The sequence below is a fragment of the Dipodomys ordii genome, unplaced genomic scaffold, assembly GCF_000151885.1.
Source record: "Dipodomys ordii isolate 6190 unplaced genomic scaffold, Dord_2.0 Scaffold11, whole genome shotgun sequence".
Taxonomy (NCBI): Eukaryota; Metazoa; Chordata; class Mammalia; order Rodentia; family Heteromyidae; genus Dipodomys; species Dipodomys ordii.
Genome location: NW_012267227.1, coordinates 2,060,396 through 2,083,280, shown reverse-complemented (window position 1 = coordinate 2,083,280; position 22,885 = coordinate 2,060,396). Strand labels below are relative to the sequence as shown.

Sequence of the window (22,885 nt, the reverse complement as noted above, 5' to 3'; positions counted from 1 at the left end):
CACAGGGTGTATTCATTCCAGAAGGATTTCTCACCAAAAATGTGAATCTGTTTGTGGATGTGGTATAGAAACGCTTCTTGAGCTTGTGAAGTGCACCGTTTGGGAATTGTTTATCTCATAGCTCACTGTGCAGTCCAATATTCCTGTCAGCACGAAGCAGCACAGGGCATGTGGGAAGGTGAAGGAAATGTTGGGAAGACACTTTGGATGGAAATGGGGATAGAAATTGGGACAGAACTATGTCAGCACACAGTCGCCTGGTAGCTTTGTATTATATTAGTGCACACTGTTAATTTGTAATATTCAGTATAGTTCTTACTCTTCAAAATGAAGTAAATCTTAATTTCAAAACCAATTAGTACTTAATAGGTTAGAGCACTTTTTTTTTTGTTGTTGTTGTTGTGGGGCTTGAGCTCTGGGCTCGGGCACTGTTCCTATGCTTTTCAGCTCAAGGCGAGTGCTGTACTGCTTGAGCTACAGCACCACTTCCAGTTTTCTAGTGATTAACTGGAGATAAGAGTCTCACAGCCTTTCCTGCCTGGCCTGGCTTTGAACGGTGATCCTCAGATCTCAGCCTCCTGAGTAGCTAGGATTACAGGCATGAGACACCAGCACCTGGCAGAACTTTTTTTTTTTTTAACATCTATTCATTTTTTTCACAGTTAAGTTTATAAAATGAAAATTGAGGCAAGGCTAAGCTACAACCTACTCAGTGATCACATGATACAAATTGTATCTGACACTGAAATCCAGTTTCCTGTCACTGAATTGTGTCTTACACCTTTTAGATTGTTGCTTAATACATGCTCTTGAGTAGCTGTGCAGTAAGTTATTCCCTCACTCCTGAGTTAATACACAAGGGGGAAAAAGTGTTGAACTGTGCTTGCTGACACAGGTAGGGTGAAGTGTGTTGTGTCTGCACTGAGTTGAACTGCCTAGATGAGTAGATTAGGTGATATGGTATAGTAAAAATGTCTTAAAGATCTTACCTTTGTTTTAAAGTTCTACAGACTTTTAAATGGAGAATATTAATGGAGTTGTGTTGTCTCGAGGGCAGGTTCTGCGGCCCACTCTTGTGCTTCCACTTACACAGGATGGACAAGGTTTGCAATTCTGACCACCTGTTTTCTCTTCTCAGGGTTGTACATAAATTTCCGTCACCTTTATAAACAGCGCAGGAGGCGCTATGGACAAAAAAAGAAGAAGATCCACTGAGGAGACTCAGATAGACAGCTTCTTGCCAGTTTGAGCCTCATCTGTGATTCTTACTGTTTTACCTGGTACTGATGTAAGTTTTTTTTTTTTTAAAGTTCAAACACATTTTCAGTGAGTCCATCTTTCTTCTTTCCCCGTAACATTCCTGAATTTACTGTATTGTTAGTGTAGGACTTGCATGACACAGATCCTCACCTCTGACAACAGGTTCACTCTTGTGTATTTAATGGCAACGAAGCCTCCACCCTGGCTGCTTCTTGTCAGTGTGTTATGTACACGCCAGGGACGGCTCCAAGGCCCTCGCCCTCCAAGGCTTTGCGCATCCTTGCAGTTAGGATTTGCGCTAGTCAGCTCTTGCTTTTTGTGAAAAAAGTCTATTAATACTCTACAGAAGGCCGTTGGAAAGGACTGGGGCAGGACTGTATCTGAGGGGTTCCTTTAGTAGTGGAGTGTTATGGACGTTTCTGGGGAACACTGAACAGCTGATATCTATTGGCCTAACCACATCTGTCACTGCAGTGCTTACTTGTGTGGGCAGGGACGAGGCCAAGCGAGTTAAGAGAAACCAATCAGAACTGTGATCACTTCCTTCTTAGCTAACTCCTTTCAACACTAGACAAAGAGGGGCTATAACATAGAGGCTCTCATGAGATTACGAGCGTCCCTAGGCTACACTGGCAGGAATCAGTTGCTGGCAGTGCAGCCTGGCAGACAGGAAAGGTCAGAGGCTAGACGTGCTCATGCTGCCAGGCTGCTTCTCTCAGGCTCAGTCCCTACGTGAGTACTTTTTTGTCTGAGAAGTGGCACACACAATGCATTTTCTGAACCTCAAAACACTAGCTTTTTTTTTTTAACCTGTCTGCAGTAGGACACAGAGCAGGAACTTTGGGAACAACCAGCTGATCCTTATCAAGGATTTCTGGCAGGAAACCCACCAAAAGACGACCTGAGAAAATCTAGACATTATAGTAAAAAAAAAACAAATCAGATTCCTCCAATACATTCCATGTAGACCAAATAAAAGTGTTAGAAGTAACACTTGTCTGAGGAGCTAGGGCCTGGTAGCTCTCTCCTGCCATCCCCATTGTTCTTGGGGGAAGGAGACTTGCTGAACTGTCCTGTTCCACTGAGCCTAACCCGGAAGCCTGCTGTGACCTAAACCATTGATTAGTGATGGGCATACACTGGCTGTTACTTGAAAAGTTCTTGGCACCTGGCAGGGAAGGGTGCTTGGCACGTCTGAACTCCTGTCAGCACTTGTTCGTTTTGATTCCTGCTGTCCTTCAGCTCTGTGATCGGGCTTATCAGCTTTGCAATGGATTTCGCTGAGTCCTTGTGACAAAAATCCTGTATTCTTTGCGAGTGTTAAGATCCTTCCCCTTTATTGCTGTCTGAAAAAGTGAAAGATTGTGTATTTCTATTAAAACATTTACAATCAAAATTCTGACTGCTTGTGCTTGAAGATGATTACGGGTCATATTTTTGTCTTGTGTCTGCTAACAGAAGCAGTTGCTCGAGCACTCCTGATGAAAGTATAGAGGAGCTGGAAAAGGGGGTGCTAAAGGAGGTGCCCAGAAGTCCTGGCTTGCCCAAGTTTGAGGCAGGCCTGTGCTAGAGACCAGGGGAGCACAAGCCTTAGAAATGAACATGAGGAACAGAGCTGGAGTCAAGGGACAGCACACATTCCTCAGTGAAACCATTTTATAGAAAACCACATATTTTACTTCAGTTTTTAAAAAAAACTTGAAGAAACAAGAATCATTTACACACATGGCTACTGTTACCAAAAGCACCTAAGGGTTACCACCACATTTTGCCGAGTTCTAAAGAAAGTTCTGGAACTCACAAGCCAGAGAATCCTTGTGGGCAGGTTGGCCAAGAAGGTAGGGGCTCAGTGCTTGTCTTGTCCTTGCTTTTCAGGAGCTGTGCTCCTCTCAGAGCAACCAGGACTATCTTCCAGGCCTATTGACAGGGCCAGGGCCCAAGCCCAAGCTTTGAGCCCTTCCTCCCCACCCTGATCACAGCACTGCTGGGCAGCATGGGACCACACGGGAAAGGCTTTTCTGTTCAAATAGGAGCTAGGCAAGGAAGGTCCAAGGCAGGCCTCACATCCTCTCTGCGCTGCTCCCCGAAAAGTCTGTGTGCAGCGGGGTGATGTTGTGGTCGTGCGCGGCGTACTCAGAGGTGCCGGTGCTAGCCAGCTTGAGCTGTTGGGCGGCGTGGGTGAGCTGGAACGCGGCATCGGGGTGCGCCGTGTCAGGCAGCAGTGTGCATTCCCGCTCTAGCATGTCTGCCACGCCCTTGAGCAGGTCCAGGAAGCCAAAGGCCAGGGCAGCCTTTCGTAATCGGTTCAGCTCCTGCAACAGAAGCAGCCCTCATGTCCTCGCTGCCTCCCTTTTCAGTGCTCAGCTCAGAGTAAGCTCTTTGACCTCACCTTTTAGGGATCATTGTTTTGGTTTTGGTGCCAGTCCTGGGACTTGAATTTAGGGCCTGGGTGCTGTTTCTGAGCTGCTTTTGCTCAAAGCTAGTGTTTTCCCACTTGAGCCACAGTGCCACTTCGGCTTTTTTTGAATAGTTATTGGAGATCCTTTCCTGCCAGGGCTGGCTCTGAACCATGAGCCTCAGATTTCAGCCTCTTGAGTAGTATTACAGGCAGTAGCTATCAGCATCTGGCTTGGAGAGCATTTTTTTGGTCGGTCATATGGTTTGAACTCTGGGCCTGGACACTGTTCCTGAGCTCTTCAGCTCAAGGCTAGAGCTCTACAATTTGAGCCACAGTACTACTTCCAGTTTTCTGGTGGTTTATTGGAAATGTCTCATGGACTTTCCTGCCTGGGCTGGCTTTGAACTGCGATCCTCAGATCTCAGCCTTCTTAGTAGCTAGAGTTACAGGTGTGAGCCACCGGCGCCCGATTTGGGGGGCGTTTTTATAGGAGAACATGTTTGTACATAGAGACACCAGTAATCTGAGTGTGGGGACCAGTGGTTCTGGTCCAGGAGAAGGCAGCGAGAGGAGGTTTGTGAGCCAAATGTGATGAGCAATGTGTGTACATCACCTACTAGGCACTACATGAAGACTTGGTTCTTGTCTATCTTCAAGGCTGGCGAAGGCTTGCCAGGAGGCTGGGAACCTTCCGTGCCTTGCAGTGACAATGCACCTGTCTGCAGGAGCTGGGCTGGACAGACTCCTCAGCAAGGCTGGGTAGCAGAGGGATCTGTGCGAGTTGGGAAGCCTCTGGTCTTAGGCCTCGTGTACACATTACACATAACCACTGCAGAGGCCGTTGCTAGCTGACTACTTCTCTACTAAAAGGTGACAAGTTACGAAAAGGCCACTGAACATGCGTGCCCACCTTAAATAGACAGCGACAAGTCTGGATGGAAAACTACCGAGATGGCGGCAAGGGCCTGTGGACTGGGGAGAGGCCAGCTGACCCAGAGGCTCCCTGGTTAAACTTGATGAACGCAATTCATTCTTCCAGGTGTGGTGACACATCTATAATCCCAGCACTCAGGAGGGTAATGAAGGAGGATTGTGAGTCTAAGGCTAGTCTCTGCTATATAGTGAGACCTGTCTTAAACCAACAAAACAGGGGGATGATTGGGTGGGGGGGCAGGGTGGGGGGGAGGATGGGAAGGGGAAACAAAGGAGGAGGCTATAATGCTTGATAAGAAATGTACTTATTTTCTTGCCCATGTAATTATAACCCCTCTGTACAGTATTTTCACAATAAAAAACAACAAAACATCTGAGCGCTGATGCCTTAATGCCTATAATCTTGCTACTTAGAAAGCTGAAATCTGGGATCATAGTTTGAAGCCAGCCTGGACAGGAAAAGTCCATCAGACTCATCTCTAGTTAACTACCAGAAAACTGGAAGTGGATCTGTGGCTCAAAGTGATAGAACACTAGTTTTTGGCAAAACTCAGGGACAATACCGAGGCCCTGAATTCAAGCCCCATCACCAAAAAACCCAAAAAGCAAAAAACAACCCAGAAACCCCCCAAGCAAGCTGTACATTTGCTTGCTTTCCCAGCTTACATAATTGGGTTTGAAGATAATAGTAAATAAAGGCAATGAGATAAAACCCCAGGCATTGTAGCTTTGTATGTTCTCAGAAGAGATGCTAGCCTGAGGCTGGCGGTGTGCCATGTTTTATGACTAGACAAGGGCACCTCACACCGCCCTGAATCTCATTTCTGCCAGCCTCCACAAGGACGAGGAGGAATGAGATGCAAGTGTAACTGCGCTCCCTGCCGCCACATCCCTGCTCACTTCAGCCTCTCCACCAGACAATTCCCCTAATGGCTGTGGACGGCCGTCTACTCAGGAATTCACTAGAGTAATAGGAAGCCCTTTCAGGAAGTGGCTTCTCAGGTGCACACAGAAGGTTCTGGGCAGTTCCCCACCCCAAGTCCTCCACCTAATGCTGGCCTGGGTAGGACTGGATCTCTGTACAAGAGAGGTAAGGGCTCATTATTCATGGCGGTTCCAACACGGAGAAGCCCTCCATTCTTGGACGCTGAGGCACAAGCGGACCTACCACATCTACGGACTGATTTAACATTGGGTACAAGCTTCCCATGTGATCTCTGCCCATATTCCAGCTGATGGAGGACCATCTACGTGGGGCGCTTCTGGAGCACTTTCTACTCTACTTCAGTCTCACCTTATAGAATGTCTGTGTTTTTTCAGGGAGTTTCCTTGCATTTCTTAAGATCTTCTGTACATCTGTCTATTAAGGAAAAAAGGAATTCAACATTAGAATTCAGTGGTAAAAAGGTGGAAAAATACAGGGGTTAGGAAGGTGGCTTAGTGGTAGAGTGCTTGCCTAGCATGCATGAAGCCTTGGGTTTGATTCCTCAGTATCACATACACAGAAAAAGCTAGAAGTGGCGCTGCGGCTCAAGTGGTAGAGTGCCAGCCTTGAACAAAAGAAGCTCAGGGACAGTGCCCAGGTCCCTGAATTCAAGTTCCAGGACTGGCCAAAAAAAAAAAAAAAAGTGGAAAAGTACAAAAGGGTAATTAAATGGTTAAAGATAGGAAAATGAGAACAGAAAGCAGAATGAATGATCCCTTTTGAGTTAATGTCAGTTAATGTTTAACATTGTGAAACACCTTCCCTTTTCAAAAGGCTTGATGGTATTAGAAAAAAAATTTTTTTGGACAGGCTCTGGAGGCCTATGCCTGTAATCTAACTACCCTGAAGGCTGAGATCTGAGGATTGTGGTTTAAAGCCAACCTGGACTACACAGAGTCAATGAGATGCTTATTTCCAATTAGCCACTAAAAGGCCAGAAGTAGGGCAGTGGCTCAAGTGGTAAAGCACAGTCTTGAGTGAAAAAGGTAAGGGACAGTGCCCAGGCTCAGAGTACAAGCCCTAGTACTGGCACACACAGAGAGACAACACTGATACTACGAGTATTGCTCACTTACTGCCTCACCATGTGAAGAATTTTACTTTAACCTCCGGTGCAGGGAAAATACATCCAAGAAGAACAGACATGCTTTCTTCTACTGGACAAGAGAAACAACCCAACTCACTTCTGTTTTGACCATGGGAGGAGGCCCAGAGCTGCCCTGCTTAAACACAATTACCAGCTGGCCTTGGGTTCCAGGCACAATTCTTTCCATTCTTTATCTAGATTTCTTATTGCTCTAAATTTTATAAAAAATGATTTTGTTTTCTAGGTGTTTTACTGTAGGCCATCTCGAATCCTTTTTGGCAATAATGACACATTATAAGTAAGTGAATTACGGAGTATCAAAGGAGAGGCAAATCAAATCAAATGTCTTTTGCCTGCTAACCCAAATGCGGCCTCCAGTCCCCAAGGAGGGGCGGGCGCGCGTTGCAGATATAATGTTTACCTGTAGGCCACTGGGTTTGATCCAGACAGTCACATTCTGGGCATAGCTGCGTTTGTTTTTGGGTTGCAGGGGGAATGGGCTCTTATTGTCATCCTCACCGTAAGGGTTTTCTTTAGCATCTGCAAGAAAAAGATATTCCAAATGACATATGGCAAACACAATCAATTCCATTTCCAATTAGGCTAGTGGCTCTCTGAGTCATTCAATCTGCTATATCCTATTACCTCATTAATTAAGAAAATCCATTCACCTCAACGAGCTGGAGAACCTGTTTCCAGTAGAAAGCCAGGGATAGTGGACAGCAAGGAATCAAGAGGCCTGCCTAGTGAAGAACAGCTAATGTCCTGAAGAAACAGCTTCACTCGCCTGCCATGTAAGTTAAGGCCAGAGAGGAGAAAAAAGACATACTTGCAATACTAAAGTACATTATTTTCAAACACATATATAAACATACTGTGCTGTGTATATTCTAGTCCACCAGCCAAACTTTCTGTGCTGTCTAATATGGCAGCTATATCTGAGGATCATGGTTTGAAGCTAGCAGGGGAAAAAAAATTTCCCAAGACTCTAACCAGCAAAAAGCCAGAAGTAGAAGTGTGGCTCAAGTGGTAGAGCTCCAGCCCTGGGAGAAAAAGCCAAGTGAGAACATGAGGCCCAGAGGAGTTCAAGCCCAAAGAGTATTTATTAAATTCTACCTGTGTACCAGACACTTTACATATACTGCATATACAGCAAGCCTTGAAGGCGGACAGCAGTCAATCCTATTAAAGATGAGGAACTGAGGCTCAGAGAGTATGTCCTTATGCACTGGTTTGAATCTGTCACCTCTTCCCTCATTCAGCACTGTAGTTCCCCTCCCTCACACCCTGACTTCTCCATGTCTATCTATATCTTATGTCTAGATTCTAGCCAGCAGCCAGCAAGCTGCTCCAAGCTTTTCTTGAGACTCTGTTATCCAACCGTACTCAGTGTCATAGCAACACTGCAACAGCTGACCATGGCCTATCACACACACGTACGTACACACACACACACACGAAGTTACAGGAAGGATGCTAGGTGACATATAGACAATAGGCCTACAGAACAGTGACACATTCAAACATTTAAAGTCAGAATGAGACACACACCACAATGAAAAAAACAGAATCAAGAACTAGCTATATATTGCATTACTCAAAAGATGCAAGTATTTAGCCAGGCTCCGGTGGCTCACGCCTGTAATCCTAGCTACTCAGGAGGCTGAGATCTGAGGAATGTGGTTCAAAGCCAGTCCCGGCAGGAAAGTCCATGAAACTTATCTCCAATAAACCACCAGAAAACTGGAAGTGGAGCTGTAGATTAAGTGGTAGAGTGCTCACCTTGAGCTGAAGAGCTGAGGGATAGCACTCAGGCCCAGAGTTCAAGCTCCACAACTGGCCAAAAAAAAAAAAAAGGATGCAAGTATTTAAGATGATCTGACAGAATTAGGAGGGGTCAGTCTCAACCATGGAAGTGCTATTTTGCATGATCTCCACCATTCTGCATCTACTGTGTTGCCCTCAGGCAGTTTGGATGTATCCCCCTCAGTGAGTTCTCACAATAGCCTGGAGATGTAAGTTTTCTTTTATTCACTGTCTCATGCCAATCCCAACCTCATGAAATTTCTGTGAGAATTCAAATGTCTAACTCAGTGTCTGGCACAAAATTCAGTTTATAAATGTCAGCTGCTATTGTTCCCACTGAAAAGAAGTCCTTAGGGCTGGAGATGTAACCCGAGTTAGAGCACTAGCCAATGAAGTCTCAGGGGCTGGGAATGTGGCTTAGTGGTAGAGTGCTTGCCTAGCACGCATGAAGCCCTGGGTTTGATTCCTCAGAACCACATACAGAGAACAGGCTGGAAGTAGTGCTGTGGCTCAAGTGGTAGAGTACTAGCCTTGAGAACAATGAGGCTCAGGGATAGTGCCCAGGCCCTAAGTTCAAGCCCCAGGACTGGCAAAACAAAACAAAACAAAAATCAATGAGTGAAGTGTCAGGTACTGAGTTAAGTCCCAGTCTTGGATCAAAACAAAAGAAATACAGGAGATACATAATAACATAAGTACAGGAGAGAGTAAATGGCAGTTCCACCTCCATGAACAATGAGGGCTGCTGGATTGCAGCCAGCTCAGAAAGGAGTCAGATAGAAGAGTCTGATTTATGGACAAACATCTCTGGTAAAAACTATCACTAGAGCTAGACTCCCAAAGAGACTTCCTCTGCCTATATCTGTCTGATAGGCACAAACTCAATAGGTGCAGTTATATTCTTCCCTGGGCTACCCTTTGGCCCCAATGGCAACCTTAGGGATCACTCCCAGGTCAAATGTCTCATCTCTCACTTGGATGATAGCCAAGTCACAAAACTTGAGGGACACCAGCGGCAGAATACCAACTCTCCTAGGGACCTCTCTTGCTGGCTGCACTGTGGCCAGAGGATCTGACCACATGACTCCTCTGCAGTCCCTCTCAGCACCTGCATAAGTCTTGGCTCTTCGTATTTCAGAGGCTGCTCAGATCTGGCTACTGCCCATCTGCAATCGATCACCTGCCCTCCCCATGCTCCACCATCTCTGCTCCCCCTGCACTCCTGCTCAATTCCTGGAAGCTCTGATTTCTTTCCACTAGAAATAGAGGTGTTTGATTTACTCTGGAAGCCCTTTCTTCCTTCATCACCTTTTTTTTTTCTTCAAAACACAGCTTGTATGTCTCTCCCCGGCAAAGACTTAGCTCTGAGTACTGGGCAGAGCTGCTCTGATGGTCACCTCCGCCTGGCTAACCTTAGCCCTGTACAGTCAGTTCAATCTTCCTCCCCGCCCCCCCACCTCCCAGCAACGCCAGCTGACGCTTATCCACTAAGCTTGGCAAACATGCCTGAAATTGAAATGAGCCCAAATGAGACAAGGGTCACTCTACAGGTGGAGCCTAAGGACCCAGCAGCACAAGGGTCTGTCAAAAGGAGTGGCAACTGAAGAGGCAGATCTGAGGACCACAGTTCAAAGCTATCCAGGCAGGAAAGTCTGTGAGGCTTTTATCTCCAATTAACCATCAAAAAGCCATAAATAGAGTTGTGGCTCAAGTAGAATGTTGAGCAAAAAAGCTTAGGGATAGCACCCAGGCCCTGAGTTCTCTGAGTTCCAGTCCCAGGACTGGTACATTAAAAAGGTAATAATAATAAAAGGGACTTGAGTTGGAAATAGTGCACTAAGGGGGGAAAAAAATGGCAGTGCCTTTTTTTTTTTTTTTTTGGCCAGTCTTGGGGTTTGACTCAAGGCCTGGGAACTGTCTTTGAGCCTCTTTGTGCTCAAGGTGAGCTCTACCACTTGGTCTCCGTGCCATGTCTGGCTTTTTCTAAGTAGTTCCTTGAAGATAAGAGTCTCCTGGACTTTTCTGCCAGGGTTGGTTTCAAACCCCGATACTCAGATCTCAGCCTTTTGAGTAGTTAGGATTGTAGGTGTGAAGCACTGGTGCCTGGCTTATCTTTTCACACTAAGCAATTGAAGAGTTTGTATTTCCTTAAAGCACCCTAAATGCTGGTTTCCCCTGAGCTGTGAAAGCCAAGTTCCTTATGTAGACATCCAACCTTAGACACCATGGTGCACCAAGAGCTCAGCCAGCTCTCCAACTCCTGTCAGATACTCAGAATGGTAGAGGGAAGGTACAGTGCAGACTGGCAAGAAATGATCTTGCTCTACCTGAGATAGGACCCAGTTGTGCCATCTTCCCCAGCCATGGGAGAGGTTCTGGGCCAGGCTCAAAGAGAGACATCATGAGGTTTGATTTCTTCTTGCTGTCGGCTTGGGAGTAAAGCATTCCATGCCATTCGGGACTGGAGAGAGAGAGAGGGAGAGATCAGAAGAACAGCAAGCCTGAAGCTGTCACACTAAATTTAGCCTGACACAGCCTTCAGCTTTGAAGTCAGGTCCACCACTCATACACTCTTACCAATGCCAACTCCTAAACCTGAAAATGCATACTACTGTTTTCTAATAGTTCCTCTGGAGCATTACTGCTTTTTCAGGCAAAATGATATACATATGGAAATTAAAAGCAGTTTAAAAGAAACAACAACAAAAAAAAGCCAGGCCCTGGTAGCTACTCTGGAGGCTAACGCGATCTGAGAATTAAGGTTCAAAGGCAGTCAGAGCAGGAAAGTCTGTGAGACTCTTATCTCCAATGAATCACTAGAAAACGAGAAGTAGAGCTGTGGCTCAAGTTGGGAGAGTGCTAGCCTTGTACAAAAAGAGCTCGGGGACAGTGCCCAGGCCTTGAGTTTAAGCCCTACAACTGACACACAAAGACAAAAGATGGAATGGAGGTGTGGCTCAAGTGGCAAAAATGCCAAGTAAGAGTACAAGGCTCCAAGTTCAAGCCCCACTACTAATATTTTAAAAGGCTCACTCCATACTTATTCTAGGGAGAAGTTAGGGAGAGCTTAACTTCAAAAGCCATGGCAGGTTGGAAGGACAGGGCAGAGGAGGATATGTCTATTTTTCTTTCAGGTAAGTCCATACAGTTTTCCATCCCTTTATTGAACCAGATGAGAAGAAAGTTTCCTACCCCAACTGAACTATCGCCACCATTCCTTCCACTTTCAGGCTGCCATGGAGCAGGACGCAGAAGTTGGGTATTTTGCCTGCAATCTGATTGGCTGAATTTTCGTCTTCATTGTCATCAGTGATACCGGTACCCACCTCATCACCCTCTGAAAGAGGAAAATGAGTTAGAGCAAGATGAGCCACAAAACCCCACTGCCAAGTACATGCGTGGCTCCTCCTGGCCTTGAAGGGAAAGTATGTGGAGCTTAAGGGAATGTATCACAAATTGGAAAAAAACTCATCTCAGTTTTCCAAGGCCCATATAAAAATCCCTTTTCAATAATTATGTAAATTCCCTTTATATGAAACATCCAGAGTAGCAAATCCATAGAGACAAAGGCCATGAAAGAGTAAGAGTTCAGCATACACCAAAGATGCTGAATCCAGGGACACAACCTCACAATTCCTACAAAGATATATTCTGCAGTTCCACAAGGTACTAACTAGGTTTATCTGTCCATCCATCCACCTGTCTGGCCATCCAGCCAGCCAGATTTAATGAGTATCTACTATGTGCTTGGCATAATGTCCTCCCCCTTAGGAAGTTGTATGCACATGCACATTTACCAATCTTTCTATGAGCACACACGGTGACACAAGGGGGATTTCACTGTGGTATTTCCACCCCCGTGTACAAAATACCTGATCAATTTCTTCCATTCTATCACACTCCTTTGTCCTCGGCCTCCCTAAATCAATTTTAACAGGTTTCTTGCTCTGTTTTCATACATGCAAGCAATCTACTTTGACCACATTCATCCTTTCTCATCCAAGTTGTTAGCCCAGACTTCCCACTGGAGCCCACCCCTGCAAGGCAATAGAGCTTGTTGTTGTTGTTGTTGGTTGTAGGGCTTGAACTCCTGGTACTGTCCCTCAGCTCTTCAGCTCAAGGCAAGCACTCTACCACTTGAGCCACAGCGCCGCTTCTGGTTTTCTGGTGGTTTATTGGAGATAAGAGTCTCATGGAGGGGCTGGGAAGGTGGCTCAGTGGTAGAGTGCTTGCCTTGCATGTATGAGGCCCTGGGTTCAATTCCTCAGCAGCACATAAGCAAAAAGAAAAAAAAGCGGGAAGTGGCGCTATGGCTCAAGTGGTAGAGCGCTAACCTTAAGCTGAAGAGCTGAGGGACAGTGCCCAGGCCCAGAGTTCAGGCCCCATGACCGGACCACCCCCCCGCCCCCCCAAAAAAAAAGTCTCATGGAGTTTCCTGCTTGGGCTGACTTTGAACCGCAATCCTCAGATCTCAGCCTCCTAAACAGCTAGGATTACAGGTGTGAGCCACTGGTGCCCAGCTTTGTCATTCTATTTTTTTTTACTGTCCTAACTGTAACAAAGGGTTTCTGCCATATTTCAGCATTGCACGTATTGCAGTTTTCACAGCATAACTGTTACCTTCCTTCCCTGCTCCCTCCTTCTCCTGAAGGCAGTCTTCTGGTTACCACCTTGCCTTTCTCAGCATGTTCCTCATAGGAAAGGCAGAGTCCTAGATGAGGAAGAAGCAGCCTCATCTCTAAGGAGGACCTCCACTGTTCATTCACAACTAATACATAGAAGAAAGCAGCAACATTTCTGCTGTATGAAGGAACATTGTCTTTTCTGAAATCCAACATGGGGGCTGGGAATGTGGCTCATTTAATGGTAATGCCTAGGATGCATTAAGCCCTGGGTTTGATTCCTCAGTTCCACATAAAACAGAAAAAGCCAGAAGTGGTGCTGTGGCTCAAGTGGTAGAGTGCTAGCCTTGAGCAAAAGAAGCTCAGGGACAGTGCCCAGGCCCTGAGTTCAAGCCTCAGGACTGGCAGAAAAAAAGAAAATAAAATCCAACATGGCAACTAGTCTTCTTTTACTCTACAAAAAGGGCTAACTTATCAACCTTGTAAGAATAACTTTAGATAATAGAAGTCTTCATATACATCAATAGCATAAGAAAAGAACTCACCTTTGTTAAGGGCAATAGGTAAGACGAGATGTCTGGACAGAACTGGGGGACTGGAAATATCAGCTATATCAATAAACCCCACAATTTCCAAATCTGAAAGGAAGGAATCAGCAGAGAATTAATTTATACCAGGAGAAGTCCATTTCACAAATACCCTGCTGTAGGTGGAGGTTTCAATTATGGTGACCAACAATTTACATTTTAACTAACTCAGAAAATAATGGCATGGGCTGGGAAGGTGGCTCAGTGGTAGAACGCTTGCCTTGCATGCATGAGGACCTGGGTTCGATTCCTCAGCACCACATAAGCAAAAAGAAAAAAGCTGAAAGTGGCGCTATGGTTCAAGTGGTAGAGCGCTAGCCTTGAGCTGAAGAACTGAGGGACAATGCCCAGACCCACAGTTCAGGCCCCACGACCGGACCACCCCCCCAAAAAAAATAATGGAAATTCTCTTTACTAATTATCATTATTTTATTTTTTAGTGCCTTTCTTTTTTCTTTTCTTTTTTTTTTGTCAGGCGTGGGGCTTGAACTCTGGGCTTGGGCGCTGTCCTGTACTCTTCAGTTCAAGGCAAGCACTCTACCGCTTGAGCCACAGCACCACTTCCTGTTTCTCTAGTAGTTTATTGGAGACAAGAGTCTCACAGACTTTCGAGCCTGGGCTGTTTTTGAATCGTGATCCTCAGATCTCAGCCTCCTGAGTAGCTAGGATTACAGGTGTGAGCCCCCAGCCCCCAGCTTTCTTTTCTTTTGCCAGTCCTCGTACTTGAACTCAGGGCTTGGGTACTGTCCCTGAGCTTCTTTTGCTCAAGGCTAGCCCTCTACCACTTGAGCCACAGTGCCACTTCTGGCTTTTTCTAAGTATGTGGTACTGAGGAAAAGAACCTAGGGCTTCATGCATGCTAGGCAATAACTCTACCACTAAACCACATTCCCAGCCCCTTTTTGGTGCCTTTCTTGTCCTAGATGGCTTCAAACCTTGATCCTCAGTTCTCAGTCTCCTGAGTAGCTATCATTAGAAGCATGGGCCACCTGGCTGGTAATTGTCTGTTCTTAAGAACATTAATGAATGTAAATTATATGATAACTCAGGTCAACTTTATTTTTATGAAGCTTGGTCCTTAGCCAGGGCAAGAGCTTAAGGTCAAATCTCCTTGTTAATAGTCCTGGTTATTCAGGTTGCCAGAGGCACTAAAATATACTTATACAACTTCATTCAGCCTTCTTTGAAAAATAAAGTCACTACCTAAACAGTTTCCCTGAGAAAGAAATACATCCTTTACATAAACGAATGGGACGACTGGGAATGTGGCTCAGTGGTAGAGTGCTTGCCTAGCATGCATGAAGCCCTGGGTTCAATTCCTCAGTGCCACATAAACAGAAAAAACCCTGAGTGGCACTGTGGCTCAAGTAATAAGAGTGCTAGCCTTGAGCAAAAGAAGCTCAGGGACAGTTCCAAGGTCCTGAGTTCAAACACCCAGGACTGGCAAGAAAAAAAAAAAAAAAGAATCACTGTGGCAAAACCAATGTGACAATGATGTTTTTGCTTTAGAGAAACTGTACTAAAGGACCAAAGTATGTTTGTGTGTGGGTGCTGGTCCTGGGGTTTGAACTAAGGGCCTGGGAGCTGTCCCTTAGCTTTTTACTCAAGGCTAGTATTCTACTGCTTGAGCTACCGCCCCACTTTCAGCTTTTTGGTGGCTAACTGAAGAATCTCACAGACTTTCCTGCTCACACTGGCTTTGAACTGTGATCCTCAGGTCTTGGCCTCCTGAGTAGCTTGGATTACAGGCATGAGCCACCAGTGCCCAGTTACAAGTGTATTTCTTTTTGCACAATGTCATCCCTTCCCTCACTCCCTCTGTTTTTCCTTCCCATCCCACTCATAAGTTGTGTCCGGTGAGTCCACTGCTGCAGTTTTCCACCCTTTGTCCCTCCACTTTTGTGCCTCCCCTTATACTCTCTTTGTTTTTGATAGGGTCTTCCCATGGGAGGCTGGCTTAGAACTCACAATCTTGCTGCCTTATCCTCTTGAGGGCTGAGATTACCATCTTAAGCCACTATCTTAGCACTGAAACTTTTTTTTTCTTTTTTTGTTGGTTGTGGAGCCTGAACTCTGGGCCTGGGTTCTGTCCCTGAGCTCTTCAGCTCAAGGCTAGCACTCTATCACTTGAGCCACAGCACCACTTCTGGCTTTTTCTACTTATGTGGTGCTGAGGAATCGAACCCAGGGCCTCATGCATGCAAGGCAAGCACTCTAAGACTGAGCCACCTTCCCGGCCCTGAAACTTTTCTTTCCAAAGCTTGATTATATAACTAACATACAACTTAACAAAACACTAAAATTATTTAAAAAAATCATTTATTATTCATCATAAAAGAAAAGTAATTTTTATTGAGTTGCTTTTCAATTTTTCTTCTAAGCATATACACACATATATTCTGGAAACTATTTATAAACTTAGATGCAGCAGCACACTGACTTATACCATGTTGGAAGCGTGACTCTCAAATCTGCTGTCGTTAACTCTTTCAGCTAAGAAACAAGCCAACACCAGTAGCTAGAGCTGTTTCATTTGAATGGAAAAGACCTACTCTATTCTATAGATTTAACAGATGCTACATTAAGGATTTTAAACATTTATATGGCAAAGAAATAATGAAATCGTTCACCAAAGAAATATGGAAGGAGGTTGAATTTAACTGTTATGAAGACCACAGAACATACGATGTGGCTTAATATACTATTGTCCCATTGTTACAACAGAGATAGACACTAGCTCATCATAGCCCAAAGCTATAAGCACAAAAATAAGCAGCCTTCTCACAGCCCTTTTTCCTAAAATCTCTGTGCCTCAAACAATGAACATGCATTGTCTGCTTAGGTGTGATCATTTACTGACTTTCCAATTAGCTACTAAGCATCATATATTAGCTATCAAGGTTACGAGAGTGACTGGAAAGGCAAACACCCATTCCTAAGAGATTTATTTTGTACCCATCACTCCAGGGATCAATCCATCAATGGGGCACAACTCTCCTCTGTCTTACTTAATATTGACTTTCCCCAGTGCCAATCTCAGCTAAGCCTGGGGCTAAGCAATGTGACAAGGAAACAGTGTAGCATATCACTTTCTTTTAGTCACAGTGCAAGCAGCAGGAGCCTGGTGCCAGTGACTCACACCTGTAATCCTAGCTACTCAGGAGGCTGAGATCTGAGGATTACAGTTCAAAGCCAGATCAGGCACTAAAGTCATGAGACACATCTTCAATGAACCACGAAAAGGTCAGAAGTGGAGATTTGGTTCAAGTGGTAGAGTGTTGTTAGCCTTAAGCAGAAAAAGCTAAGGGATAGGATGTAGGTCCTGAGTTCAAGTCCCAGGACCAGCCCACACATGTATAAAAAAATAAATTAGGGCTAGGAATGTAGCTTAGTGGTAGAGTGCTTGCCTAGCATATATGAAGCCCTGGGTTTGATTCCTCTGCATCACATAAACAGAAAAAGTCTGAAGTGGTGCTGTGGCTCAAGTGGTAGAGGGCTAGCCTTCAGAAAAGAGGCTCAGGGACAATGCCCAGGCCCTGAGTTCAAGCCCACAGCAAAAAAGAAAAAAAAAATCCAGGGCTGATGACAATAGCACCTCCCTGAGAGAATACAAGATTCTTTCCAGCCCTCCTAGATGGGGAGAAAGTAAGTCACAAGTGAAAGGAGGGCAGAGAAAAGAGGAAAGCCAGGAGGGAATTTTTAATGCATTACCTGTGTTAATGACTTTTGGGATAGGATCGATTTCTTCATCTACAATGAATGGCTCTGGCCTGGGGAAGACCTGGACGTCAGCGGTCAGGTGGCCACACTTGAGCACAGCATGGAAAGGCGTATATGCCAGGTCTATCAGCTTTCTAGAAGATGATCATGACTTGTTAAGGGAGGAAGAGTTCACATGTGGTACACAGAAAAGGACAAGTAACATTTCAAGATGTAAAGTTGGTTAAACCTTCGCACTGATTCCAAAACTAAATCTACTTGTGAAACGGAAAACATTTTGATGTTTTTAGAGAGGAAATTTCAATTGAGAGAGAAACCCCAGAGCAAGTTAAACTTGGGAACAGCTGAGTCTTTTTAAAGCATGACCACCTTATTTTACCTGAGAAACGGGCAACTGTGGGAAAATGGACTCACACTGTTAGAAATAATACAGTAACTGAGAGGTCGCCGAAATAGCTCAGTTGGGAGAACATTAGACTGAAGAAATAATACAGTAACTGTTCTTCTTGGTTGTCAAATTATAATATCAGATTGTAAAGAAGCCCCCACCCCCCACCCCTCAAAAAACAACTTTAAGGCATATACTCACCCAAACATAGACTGCACGTTTTTCAAGCACAGGGGGCCATCATAATAAAAATTTGCCCTTCACCATTGTTGAGGTCTATGAGACCTTCAAGGCATTCCAGGAAATCGGTGCTCTGAAGCTACAAAGCAAGAGAGGACACCTTTAAAGTAGAACAAATCACCACATCACTACCAGCACACCAAGGCCACAGCCACTGTAACAAAATGGGCAATAAACGGTTTGTTTGGTTTGTTCTTTTGGTTCTGGTACTGGGGCTTAAACTCAAGGCCTTACACTATTTTTTTGTCAGTTGCAGGGCTTTAACTCAGGGCTTGAATGCTGTCCCTGAGCCTCTATGTATTCAAAGCTAGTGCTCTACCACTTCAGCCTAGAGCTACTTCCAGTTTTTTTGAGTCGTTAATTGGAGATAAGAGTCTCAAGACTCAAGTCTCAAGTGGAGCCACAGCTCCACTTCCAGCTTTTTTGGTAGTTTTGGTAGATAAGAGTCTCATGGACTTTCCTGCCCAGGCTGGCTTTGAACCATGATCTTCAGATCTCAGCCTCCTGAGTAGCTAGGATTACGGGTGTTGAGTCCGTGAGATGATTTTCTTAACAGTCAATATCAGAAGGAAGTAACTACGGGGGCTGGGAAGGTGACTCAGTGGTAGAGTGCTTGCATTGCATGCATGAGGCCCTGGGTTCAATTCCTCAGCACCATATAAGCAAAAAAAAAAAACGAAAGAAGTGGCGCTGTGGCTCAAGTGGTAGAGCGCTACCATTGAGTTGAAGAGCTGAGGGACAGCGCCCAGGCCCAGAGTTTAGGCCCCACGACCGGACCCCCCCAAAAAAATACAAATAAGGAAGTAACACAACAATTGTTCTGTGTGTGTGCCAGTTCCTGGGCTCAATTCCAGAGCCTAGGTGCTGTCCTTGAGCTTTTTGCTCAAGGCTAGCACTCTACCACTTGAGCCACAACTCCACTTCCAGATGTTTTTGTAGTTTAGGGGAGATACTGAGTCTCATGGACTTTCTTACCTCAACTATTGCAATCTGCCTCAAGGTTACAAGAGGTACTTCATTCATAAGTAGTTCTGCAGAGTCTCAGGAGACCACAGTTAGTAGCCATACAGCATCTTCCCTACAACCTGTTCCTGACATGGTTTGGCAAGAGCCATCAATTATCAGCATTTTATAGAGAGAAAAACTGAGGTAAAGTGAAATAATTCCTGACTCAATGGGAAAAGCAGGAAGTATTGAATAAAACACATCAGAAGCCAGGTGCTGGTGGCTCATGCCTGTAATCCTAGCTACTCAGGAGGTTGAGAGCTGAGGATGGCAGTTTGAAACCAAGCCTGAGTAGTAAAATCTGTGAGATCTTCAGCTCCACTAAACTACAAACAAAGCCAGAAGTGGAGCTGTGGCTCAAAATGGTAGAGTGCTAGTCTTGAGCAAAAAGCTCAGGGACAGCATCCAGGCTTTGATTTTAAGCCCAAATACCAGCACCACAGCAAACAAAACAAAAACACCTATGTCCCCCCCTCCAAAAAAAGGCCCCCCCCCAAACAAAAAAAACCTAAAGTATACCTCTGTCAACATTTCTGGAGGAATGGACAGAAAAAAAAGAACATCTCAACCCTTCATGGTCATCAGCAGAATGGGCATCTCCAGCTATACTCTCGGAGAGGTGAGTGTTGTTTTGTCAAAGAGCATGTGAAATCAACTCTTTTCAAATCTAAATGTTAGACCGTACGCAAGAGTGTTATTGAATATACTGAAAACTAAACCGAGCCCTGGGATTTACCTAACCCATCCAAAAAGCAGTTAGCAGAAGGTATTACCTCTTCCAGGTTTGCCATGCACATGATGTATAACTTAGACGGGAAAGGGAAAGGCAGCGGGAACCTGTTGCTGTCGCTCCTTTGATTGTGTGTCGCTAGGGAATGTCGCAGGGACCCTCTACCAATGCCGAGACAGCCGTCCGTCACCAGAACGACCTGTGTGTAGAGGACAAGTATCCATTAAGCCACATGCCCAACAGCTCCACCCAGGTTTGCTTTCACTGCTACAGGAATGTGCAGGGAGCTTTGTGGGGTGATGGGTATGTTCTACGTCTTACTTGTAGTAAGGATATACATACATGCTTCCATTTGTGAAAATCTAGCAAACTGTGTGATTTATTTGTTTGTTTATGTGCCGGTCTTGGGGCTTGAACTCAGGGCCTGGGCTCTATTTGTGAACTATTTTGCTCAAGACTGGTGTTCTTCCACTAGAGCCACACCTCTACTTTTGCCTTTTTACTGGTTAGCTGGAGATAAAAGTCTCACAGACTTTCCTGCCCAGGCTAGCATCAAACCATGATCTTCAGATCTCTGCCTCTTGAGTAGGTAGGATGACAAGCATGAGCCCCTGATGCCTGGCTTATTTTTTTTAATTGTCTTTTTTTTCTCTTGTCAGTCATGGTACTTGAACTCAGGGCCTGGGTGCTATCCCTGAGCTCTTTTTGCTCAAGGCTAGCACTCTACCACTTTGAGTCACAATTGCACTTCTGGTTTTCTGATGGTTAATTAGAGATAAGAGCCTCATAGACTTTCTTGCTGGGCTGACTTTGAACCTGGATCCTCAGATCTCAGCCTTCTAAGTAACTTGGATTATACATGTGAGCCACTGCCCCCGGCTAAAATTATCTTTAACTAGTTATACCACAGGGTTTTAATTCAACGTCAACTGATATGTAGAATACACTTTGATCAGTGTCAACCTTTCTATCATTTTTCCATGTACTCCAAACTTATCCATCTGAAGTTTTCTAGTCCCAGTTTCAATATGTACATTGAATATTATGACTGTTTTTGTCCACCATTCTTTCTCTCTCTCTCTGCTCTCCATAACATCCATCCTCATAGACAAGACTAAACCATGTATTTTGAATTTGTGCATTTAAAACAAAAAATGCAGGTACTAGAGGTTGAACTCAGGGCCTGGGTACTGTCCCTTAGCTTTTTCTGCTCAAGGCTAGCATTCTCCCATTTGGCCCACAAATCTACTACCAACTTTTTAGTGTTTAACTGGAGATGCGAGTTTCATCTTTCCTGCCTGGGTTGGCTTTGAATGGAGATCCTCAAATCCTAGTCTTCTGAGTAGCTAGGATTACAGGCGTGAGCCACTGGTGTCCCACAAGCGCAAGTCTTTATGATTCTCTTCACTTTTTAGACAACTCAGTTGAGATGGTTAGAAATTTGCTGAATAACTGCTACACTGAGATAATGAAGAATAGACACTATTGTTCCGTGTTTACAATTCTACCACACAAAATTATAATCCGTTCTTCAATGGTTACAAATTCTACTGTGAGCCCTTTGTCTTTATATAAACAAGATAAATATTCAGTACATCAATTTACCAGGAAAATACTTTCCTCGAGGCATAGGTCTGCTTTCTGAACACATTAGTATGACTTAAACTCGTGTGATACGATTACAGTGATTTAATGCCTTCTTTAAAAACTGTACAAATAGTGTAAAATGTAGTGTGAGGAGTTATAACGTAGGCGGTTAGAGCCTGAGGAAAATCAACACTACAGTGGTTAATGATTTGTATGTTTTGCACATGTGCTCATGCATGTGTACATGCACTCCTAGTAGCTTAACGTCAGGGTCTGGGTGTTGTCCCTGAGTCTCTCTGTGCTCAAGCCTAGCACTCTACCACTTGAGCCACAGCACCACTTCTGGCTTTTTCTGTTGATGTGGTATTGAGGAATCGTCCACAGGGCTTCATGCATGCTAGGCAAGCACTCTACCACTAAACCACATTCCCTAGCACTTTTTTACCTTTTTCATTCAAGGCTAGTGCTCCATCACTTGAGCCACAGCTCCACATCTGGCTTTTTGCTAGTTAACTGGAGACGTGTCTCATGGACTTTCTAGCCTCAGCTAGCTTCACACTGAGATCCTCAGATCTCAGCCTCTTGAATACCTAAGATTTACAGGCCAGTTTGGGGGTCTATATTTTCTCTTCCCTTTTTCTTTCTTTTGGTGCCAGTCCTGGAGCTTGAACTCAGACCCTGTGTACTGTCCCTGAGCTTCTTTTGCTCAAGGCTAGCACTCTACCACTTGATTCATAACTCTACTTTTTTTTTCTTTTTTGGTTAACTGGAGATAAGTGTCTCATATACTTTCCTGCCTGGGCTGTCTTTGACCAGCAATCCTTGGAATTCAGCCTCCTTAGTAGCTAGGGTTACAGGTGTGAACCCCTAGTGCCTGGCTCGTTAATGATATTAACTAAGGACATTGAAAAACACTAAGCATTACCTGGCAAGGGATCGCACCGCCCCATTCTTGCTGAACAATGTTACAGACACCAACCAGTGCTGACTCTAGGCATGTCTTGTCATAATCGTCCATATTACTCAGTGCTTCCTTATTGGGCGAGAAAAAAAATTGCTCATTATTCTCTGCTGTTTTGTTATTAGAAACCAATATCAACTGTACGAAGTCTGAATATCATACAGCGAACACTGAGTTTCTGTAAGCCCCAAAACATAGGTTCCAGAAAACACACACACACACACACACACACACACACACAAACACAGCAAAGCAGACTTCCTCAACTGTAAAGGACAATGAAATAAGATTAAAGCAATGACCAAAATGTATGGGCCCTTAACCATAATCTCCTAAACACCATTCTGTGCACTATACACGGATTTAATCATCCTACCATTGTTAACCCTACTTTTAAATGAGGAATTTTTTATTGGGGGTCCGTTCATGGGGCCTGAACTCTGGGCCTGGTGTTGTCCCTCAGCTCTTCAGCTCAAGGCTAACGAGGTACCACTTGAGCCACAGCACCACTTCCGGCTTTTTTCTTTTTGCTTATGTGGTGCTGAGGAATCGAACCCAGGGCCTCATGCATGCAAG

General features: G+C 44.8%; 2 protein-coding genes across 2 annotated transcripts in view; one reads left to right on the top strand and one right to left on the bottom strand.

Annotated features, from left to right (window-relative positions):
• Window positions 1–2,662, top strand: part of Hacd3 (3-hydroxyacyl-CoA dehydratase 3) — a gene marked incomplete at its 5' end in the record, with an annotated part of 34,646 nt that extends 31,984 nt beyond the window's left edge. The window contains one exon of the mRNA XM_013009909.1: window positions 1,139–2,662. Within this exon, the coding sequence (XP_012865363.1) occupies window positions 1,139–1,215 (77 nt within the window). The remainder of the gene's footprint in view (window positions 1–1,138) is intronic.
• Window positions 2,663–3,258: 596 nt separating this feature from the next.
• The window catches only part of Vwa9 (von Willebrand factor A domain containing 9), a 25,782-nt gene continuing 6,155 nt past the window's right edge, over window positions 3,259–22,885 (bottom strand). Inside the window, 11 exon segments of the mRNA XM_013010102.1 lie at window positions 3,259–3,572; window positions 5,886–5,951; window positions 7,085–7,203; window positions 10,797–10,930; window positions 11,662–11,806; window positions 13,637–13,729; window positions 17,390–17,532; window positions 17,988–18,033; window positions 18,036–18,105; window positions 19,805–19,960; window positions 22,274–22,381. Of these exon segments, the coding sequence (XP_012865556.1) occupies window positions 3,321–3,572; window positions 5,886–5,951; window positions 7,085–7,203; window positions 10,797–10,930; window positions 11,662–11,806; window positions 13,637–13,729; window positions 17,390–17,532; window positions 17,988–18,033; window positions 18,036–18,105; window positions 19,805–19,960; window positions 22,274–22,381 (1,332 nt within the window). The 3' untranslated portion in view covers window positions 3,259–3,320.